This window comes from Myotis davidii, unplaced genomic scaffold (assembly GCF_000327345.1).
Source record: "Myotis davidii unplaced genomic scaffold, ASM32734v1 scaffold478, whole genome shotgun sequence".
Taxonomy (NCBI): Eukaryota; Metazoa; Chordata; class Mammalia; order Chiroptera; family Vespertilionidae; genus Myotis; species Myotis davidii.
This window is the reverse complement of record NW_006289570.1, coordinates 312247-321002: the sequence shown is the minus strand read 5'-3', so window position 1 is coordinate 321002 and position 8756 is coordinate 312247. Positions and strand designations below refer to the sequence as shown.

At 50.1% G+C, this 8756-nt stretch overlaps 1 protein-coding gene across 1 annotated transcript in view; it reads left to right on the top strand.

Annotated features, from left to right (window-relative positions):
• The window catches only part of ACACB (acetyl-CoA carboxylase beta), a 118191-nt gene that overhangs the window by 42652 nt on the left and 66783 nt on the right, over positions 1–8756 (top strand). Inside the window, 3 exon segments of the mRNA XM_006762111.2 lie at positions 2404–2536; positions 4671–4809; positions 8517–8626. Coding sequence (XP_006762174.1) covers positions 2404–2536; positions 4671–4809; positions 8517–8626 — 382 coding nt within the window.

Here is an 8756-nt window from a genome sequence, read left to right as displayed (position 1 = left end):
TTTTTCTCTCTCTCTTTGTCTCTCTCCCTCCCTTCCACTCCCTCTAAAAATCAATGGAAAAATATCTTTTGGCGAGGATTAACAACAACAACAAAACTGTTATTCTGTGGAGCACTTGAGATTTTAAAAGGAAAAAAAAAAGATACTTGGGGTATTAAAACACAGACTTCCCAGAGTTGAGCTCAGGGTCTGGTGGCCTGACCACATTCTCAGCTCTTGTCATCAGCCCTTTAGTTCCTGCTCCTGGCCCTGAAGAAGTAACTCAACATTTGGGTACAGTTTCTAATAGGAAGGCGGGCCCCAAACAAACAAAGGGACACAGGACACTTGGAAGAAACAGAAATCGTACTAGGAGAAGAGAACTTGAAAAAGCTGTCGTTAATCCAATCCTTGAGGTTGGCGAGGATGTCACATGCAGGCTGCACAAAAAGGAACATCTGCAGGCCAGAAACAGGCTCTGAGGCGGTGAGTACACGATAGCAGAAGTGAAAAATTGCTCTGAACGGTTAGAAGAGAAGGCGGAAGGGATTGCCCAGGAAGTAAAAGAAAAGGGATAGAAAGTAGGAGAGGGAGAAATGTGTACACTGGTGGGCCAGGTCAGCAATTTCTATATCCAAGTCTTAGGATTTGTGGAAAGAACAGGAAGACAAGGCAGGGAAATCAGGGAGGAAATACCTAAAGACAAAGTCCAGGATGTGAGTTTCCATACTGAAGGAGCCCAGCGGATCCTCAACCCCCCTGTTGGGAGCAGACACATATCTGAGCTCATCCCTGTGAGCCTGTGAGGACCGAGGACGGAGACGTTCCCTTAAGCTTCTGGATACGAAAAAACAGGTCACCCACCACGTATCCAGGGTCGGAATGGCTCTGGCTCTAGCAGCCTCGGAAGCCACGACACAATGGCACCGGGCTTCCAACACTCCAAAGGAGAAGGTTTTCCCTTCTAGAATTCCGCATGCGGCCGGGCGATAGGGTCCCATGTGAGGGCAGAAGACAGTTCTGGAACATGTGTGGCTGCAAAACGTTTACCTCCCTGAAGACCTTTTCTTAGACAGCTACTCGAGGATGTCTCCCACGGAAACACGAGAGCAAACCAAGGAAGAGCCACACCATCGGAGATAGGAAACATCCACGTTAGAACCCACGCGACTCTGGGATGACAGTGACGAGGGAGAAGCAGCCGGAAGCAGGACAGGCATGTCGGGGGGCATTGTCGTCACGTGCCCTGCCATGGTGCCCTCCTTTTAACTGGATGAAGCTACTAGAGGACATGCCTTCGCCCAGTGGTCGGCAAACTGCGGCTCACGAGCCACATGCGGCTCTTTGGCCCCTTGAGTGTGGCCACGAAGTTTCAATCGCACTGTATGTGCGCGCCCGCACATGGTATTTTGTGGAAGAGCCACATTCAAGGGGCTGCAGTTTGCCAACCACTGCCCTAGACAAACCAGGGAGGTCACCAAGATAGAGGGAGCCACGGGGTCCCCCAAATTAGGGAACAGATCTCAAGGAAAGGCAACGAGAATGGAAGGAAGTCAGCAGAGGGAGGGCCCCGAGAACAGCCAGTCTAGATGAAAGGAGAGTGGAGGATGTCACCAGTGGAGAGGATCAGTGATCTTAGGTTAGGGGGAAACTGCGAGAAGGAATGGGAGGAATGAGCAACAGCGCAAGGAAAACAAGTCAATGAAAACAATCATTCACTCCAGGCCAAAAAAAAAAAAAAGAAAGAAAGGAAGGAAGGAAAATCTAACTCAACCCTCACCTGTGGGTAACGATCTCATTCTTAAAACACTGAACAGTGAATCTAGTTGGGCCTCGTGAGGGGTCGGGAGGAGGGCCGTGGACGGGATGGCTAAGTAAGAGCATTGATTCCTCGTTTCTCAGGGCAGGGGGAGTCACTGGTGGTCTCTCAGAGTGATGACACACACACATTGTGTGGAAATGGCACAGAGTGATCCCTCTGCTGGCGGGATCTGGAGGGGGCGGGGCAAGGAACCCCTACTTTTTTTATTATATGTTTTTTTGTTTTCAGTTTTACAATGTTGGTACACACAGAAAGGTGTATGAACGTTACCACCGCAGTCGAACACGTCTATAGTATTAGGATGTGATCCTCCCTCCCTGATCAGACACTTGCACCCCTCTTCCAAGCTTCTTAGGGTTGAGTTCCTAAACGATGGGCATATCAAGTGGAAATTAATTTCAGACGAAAAATCTAAATGCACAGCTCGGGGTGGGTCTGGGGACGGCTCCTGCTTTATTCTTGTGCTGGCCGCCTCTTGAGTCTCCTTGGGAAATGAATGCTTCTCCGTGTGGACCTTGGTTTTATGGGTGCTGGGCACCCGACTTCCTCCCTGGCACCCCAGGCGTCCTTGCTCATGCGTGCCTGCCCTGTTCCCTCCGCAGGCCCAGCATGTCTGGACTCCACCTGGTGAAGAGGGGCCGAGAACACAAGCGGGTGGACGTGCACAGAGACTTCACCGTGGCTTCGCCAGCCGAGTTTGTCATGCGCTTTGGGGGGGACCGGGTCATTGAGAAGGTACAGATGGGGTCCCGCGCTCTGGGCGAGGCCAGGCAGGGTGGGCTGGAGAATCAGCTGCAGACAGGGTGCTCACACTGCAGAGAGAGGGTGAGGGCCAGCCTTTAGTGAGCACGTGCAATGTGCCGGGTGCTGGGATTGTGAGCTTTTCACAGAGGAGGAGACTGAGGCCTCTGAGTGAGATCAGGGGCTCCGCAAAGGACCCCGCAGTGCCTCTGGCAAGGGGCTGCTTTCTGGGTTATAGGGAGGGAAGCAGAAAGCCCAGCCCTGCCTCCCCAGGGCCGGCAGCCCCCTCAGAGGAGAGGAGACCCATGGGCGAGAATGGCAGTGACGAAAGGAAACAGCTAAAATGTGCCCTTTTTTTGTTTTGTTAATTTTCACCCGAGGATATTTTTTCCATTGATTTTTTTTTTTTTTAGAGAGTGGGAAGCGGGTAGGAGAGAAAGAGCGAGAAATATCCATGTGAGAGCATACATAGATTGGTTGCCTCTCGCACGCACCCCGATCAGGGCCGGGGGTCGAACCTGCAACCCTTTGGTGCATGGGCCACACTCTAACCCCTGAGCCACGCCGGCCAGGGCAAACTTGCCATTTTTCAAAGGGGAGAAAGTACGTTGGACCCGAGGCAGGAGCTCTGCTGTGGCCACCAATGGGATGTGACATCGGGGCCCAGGTTCCCCTTCTATAAAACAGAGGCCATCACCTCTCACTTCTCCAACGAGATTTGCCTTTCAGGGCTGTGGTGAAGATTAGTCAGCGATGTAAGGGCCTTAAAATACGGGGGCGGGCGAAAATAAGTTAATAGAAATAATAATAATAATATAGTAATACAGAAATAATAATATAAGAATGGACTGTGTTTCACATGCTCACAGCTGTAAACCTACTTTTGCCTGCCCCTGTATGGATTGGCTCTTGTCAGTCAGGGCTTTGAAGCCGGGCACCTGATTTTTTTAGGAACCGTCTAATGCCACACGGCACGTTCGTGATACAGACAAGAATTGAAGTGTGAAGATTAGTCAGCGATGTAAGGGCCTTAAAAAATACAGGGGCGGGCGAAAAATAAGTTAATAGTAATAATAATATCTCACTTCTCCAACGAGATTTGCCTTTCAGGGCTGTGGTGAAGATTAGTCAGCGATGTAAGGGCCTTAAAATACGGGGGCGGGCGAAAATAAGTTAATAGAAATAATAATAATAATATAGTAATACAGAAATAATAATATAAGAATGGACTGTGTTTCACATGCTCACAGCTGTAAACCTACTTTTGCCTGCCCCTGTATGGATTGGCTCTTGTCAGTCAGGGCTTTGAAGCCGGGCACCTGATTTTTTTAGGAACCGTCTAATGCCACACGGCACGTTCGTGATACAGACAAGAATTGAAGTCAGGACCCGTTCTGTTGCTCTCTATTGCGAAGACAGCCAGCATTACTGCCTTTCCTTACCAGATCGGGGCCCTTTAACCTTCAGCACCCAGAGGCAGCCATGTGGGGGTGGAGTTCAGAGCACAGGCCAGACTGGAAGGCTCGGGTCCCAGCTCTGCCACTTACTAGCTGTGTGACCTTGGGCAAGTGCCTTAACTCCTCTGAGTTTTAATGTCTTCACTCCTAAATAAGGATAATAATACAATCTCTTTCAAAGGGCTGTTGTGAAGATGAAATGAAATACATTGTACTGTAGCTTAGTACATCCTAAACACTCATAAAATGTTAAGTGACCACAATGGCGCCAAACAGGCATCAAAAATCATTTATTCACCCATCCATCCATTAATCATCCATCCATCCATTAATCATCCATCCATCCAGTCATCCAGTCATCCATCCACCCATCCACCCATCCATCCATCCCCCTATCCACCTACCCATCCATCCATCCACCCATCCACCCATCCACCCATCCACCCATTCACCCACCCACCCATCTTGCCATTGATTCATCCATCTATCCATCCATTCATCCATCCATCCATCCGTTTATCCATTCATTCAGACTTACCGCCCTGTGTGGGGCCATGTGCTCCAGGTACTCCAGGAGCCTCTGCAGCCGTGAGATGGACCCCAGGGTGGCATGCAGCCTCCGTTGCAGGCAGATGTGCAGCTCTCGTCCCTTCCTCCGTTTCCTTGTCCAGGTGCTCATCGCCAACAATGGCATCGCCGCCGTGAAGTGCATGCGCTCCATCCGCAGGTGGGCCTACGAGATGTTCCGAAATGAGCGGGCCATCCGGTTTGTAGTCATGGTGACTCCAGAGGACCTCAAGGCCAACGCAGGTATTTGGGCCTTCCCTCCCTCCCGCTCCCACCCCTCATGCCCTGTCCTTACCTGCCCTCACCTGCACCTACCTGGGCAAGTCCATTCTGGACCCCAAACAGACTTCCAGGCTACCTCTCTCATGAGCCTGAATTTACTGGATTTGTTTTTTATTCTTCATTTAATTAAAATATCTGCTGATAACAGGAGTGACCTCTGTGTCTTATAAAAGTGCAGATGGTTCACGTGCACAGCGGATTCCCATCTGTGAGCGCTGTCCATGTAGCCACAGCTTGGTGTCTCTCCCTCCAGATGCTTTTTCTTGCCGATGGATCACTGTATTTCAGTTATCTGTTCGACCATTTGCCTATTTATTTACTGTTTCTGTGTCTACTAGCCTAATCCGTGGTTGGCAAACTGTGGCTTTTTGGCCCCTTGAGTGTGGCTTTTCCACAAAATACCACGCGTGGGCGCGCATGTACAGTGCGATAGAAACTTTGTGGCCCATGCGCAGAAGTCGGTATTTTGTGGAAGAGCCACACTCAAGGGGCCAAAGAGCCGCATGTGGCTCGCGAGCAGCTGCTTGCTGAGCCACAGTTTGCTGACCACTGATCATTCTATAGGTATTGGACAATTTGCTTTTTACCCAGAACAACGTATCCCTTTACAGACCCTTCTCCACACAGCAGGCAAACAGACCTTTTAAAAACACAGCTCAGGCTGTAACCGGTTTGGCTCAGTGGATAGAGTGTCGGCCTGCGGACTCAAGGGTCCCAGGTTCGATTCCGGTCAAGGGCATGTACCTTGGTTGTGGGCACATTTTGTGCAGGAGGCAGCTGATTGATGTTTCTAACTCTCTATCCCTCTCCCTTCCTCTCTGTAAAAAATCAATAAAATATATATTTTTTAAAAAGTTAAAAAAAAAAATAAAATAAAAACACAGCTCAGGTCCTGTCGGCCCCTCCTGTAATGCTTCCGAGGCGCAGTGCTGTCCTTAGCACCAGCAACCTCAGTCCTGTCCCCTGAACCCCACCTCCCCACCACCCTACCTTGGGCACAGGCCCCAGGCTCTGCCCTACCAGGATGCAGCCTCCTTTTAACTCACAGGGAACGGCGGGGGCAGGTTTGATTGTTGGCTCCCTTTTACAGATGAGACAGTTGAGGCACGGGGACAGAAGTCACTTGCCCAGGGTCATACAAACGGCATGCGACTATTCATTTTCAAAGGGAGAGGCAAAATGCGGGTGAGATCTCCCAAGAATAGCTATTTCGGATGCATTGATTCAGACTGAAGCCCAAACGGTGTTCGGATTAGGATACCAAAGCAAGGGGTAGTTAGGAGAAAGGGAAGGGGAATAATTGCATCAATAGAAGGAAGGCATTTCTGTTGGTGCAGGTACTATAGTGATGTTAATTCTAAATGATGTTCTTAATCTTCAGTCCGGTAGCCGTAATAACCGCTTTCTTGTTATCTTTGCAAACAGTTTCTTGTTTGCAACACAGTGTGGTCCTGGGCCCAGTCCAAAGGTTATTTTGCCCTTTTCAACATTCCAAAGATTTGAGGCAGAAGAGGTGGAAGGCAGTTCCTCTTGCTTGGCAGCTCCGGCTCCATGTTAAAGTGGCTCCATTTATTATTATCATATTTCATTTATTTTTGTTAATCCTCACCTGAGAATGTTTTTTCCCCATTGCTGTTCAGAGAGAGCGGTGCCCTTTTCAACATTCCAAAGATTTGAGGCAGAGAGGTGGAAGGCAGTTCCTCTTGCTCGGCAGCTCCGGCTCCATGTTCAAGTGGCTCCGTTTATTATGATCATATTTCATTTATTTTTGTTAATCCTCACCTGAGAATGTTTTTCCCCATTGCTGTTCAGAGAGAGTGGAAGGCAGGGAGGGAGGGGGAGAGAGAGAGAAAGAAACATCTATGTGAGAGAGAACACAGGACTGGTTGCCTCCCACACGCACCCCGACATGGGGCAGGGAGTGAACCTGCAACCCAGGTATGTGCCCTCGACCAGGAATCAAACCCTTGACCAATTGCTGTTCAGAGAGAGTGGAAGGCAGGGAGGGAGGGGGAGAGAGAGAGAAACATCTATGTGAGAGAGACACATAGGTCTGGTTGCCTCCCAAACGCACCCTGACAGGGGGCAGGGAGTGAACCTGCAACCCAGGTATGTGCCCTCGACCAGGAATCAAACCCTTGACCAGGAATCGAACCCTTGACCCTTGAGTGCATGGGCCGACCCTCTAACCTCTGAGCACACCGGCCAGGTCCACTCATTATTATTTCTTTGACATGACAAGGCTGGAGCCTAGGACTGTCTGAGTCCACAGCCTTATCCCGTGAGGCTTCCCATCATGCTCGGAGTGAAGTTCCAGACCCTGTTGGCCTTAACCCCATCGCGTGCCTCTCGCCCTCCCTCCCTGGGTCCCAGTCACGCTGGCCGCCTCCGTTCCTGGACTGGCCTTGCTGTTTCCTGTCGCAGAGCCCTGGGGTGTGCTGGACCCTTTTCTGAGTGTTTTTCTCTGAAGCTCACTGCATAGCAGGCCTCCACCCCTCCCCGGCCGACCTTCCTTCCGGTCTCCGCTCCTCCCTGCGCATCGCAGAGCCCAGGCACTGCCGCAGTGGGTGGTGATCCTGTTTGTTTGCTTGTCTGTCTTCTCCCTCAGGAGAGAGAAACTCGGTGAGGAGGGGGCTTGTCTGACTCCTCACTTTATGATCTCCGGGACCTCTGGCTTAAAGAGCATGAATATGTTAAAGTCAAAACACTGATTCACTGTCACAGGGATGAAACTTGAGGACGTGAAGCTAAGTGAAATAAACCAGCCCCAGAAAGACCAACACCTTCTGGTTCCACTTAGATGAGGTTCATACAGACAGAGGTCCAAGCCTTAGAGACAGAAAGTGGGATGGTGGCTGCCAGGAGCAGGGGAGGAGAAGGGGGAGTGGTTTCATGGGCACAGAGTTTTAAGTTTGTGAACTGGAAAAGATCTGGAGCTCTTGTTTCGCAACAATAAGAATAGACTTATCACGACTGGACTGTACACTCCCAAAATGAGCAAGAAGGTCCATTTTATGTTTGTTTGTTTTTTTTTACCATGATTAGAAGCAAACATTATATCTTATGTATATTTTTTAACCTTCACTGGAGGATATGCAAACATTGTATTCTTTCATGACAAAACAATGTGAAGATAAGAGTTTAGGAGTTTGAAATAAAACCCTACCTCTAATCTCACTACTTGATAACTTGCTTCTTTCTTTTTGTTGCTCCCTCCAGGCCTAGTCCCCACACATGTATTGTGTGTGTGTATGTGTGTGTGTGTGTGTGTGTGTGTGTATATGTATATATATATATATATATATATAATTTCAGAGTGGAAAGGAGATGGAGAGAGAGAGAAACATTGATGATGAGAGAGAATCATCGATCGGCTAACCTGCTGCACAGCCCCCACTGGGGGGTGAGCCTGCAACCCAGGCATGTGCACTGACCGGGAATTGGACCTGGTTCATAGGTCGACGCTCCGAGCCACACCGGCCGGGCCAAACACACATATTTTTACATAGATAAAGTCACGTTCAGTTTTCTTCTGATTATCACACACGTCTGTCCGGTGTCGCCCTAGACTCGTCCTGGTGATGCTCTCATTGGCCGTATGTGGGGGTGTCTTGCACGGCCGACTTAGTCTCTCTGCTCTTCTCCCTTTTCTCTCCCTTTGACTCCAGAGTACATCAAGATGGCAGACCAGTACGTCCCCGTCCCGGGAGGGCCCAACAACAACAACTACGCCAACGTGGAGCTGATCGTGGACATCGCCAAGAGGATCCCCGTGCAGGTCGGTTGGACGGCGCCCCAGTCTGCCCCTGGGGCGATGCCCTGAGCCCTGGGGCAGCTGGATTCTGCACTTGGGAGGGGCAGAGGAGCCGGGTCCTAGAGACTCTGAAATCCGGGGCTGATGTGCAAAG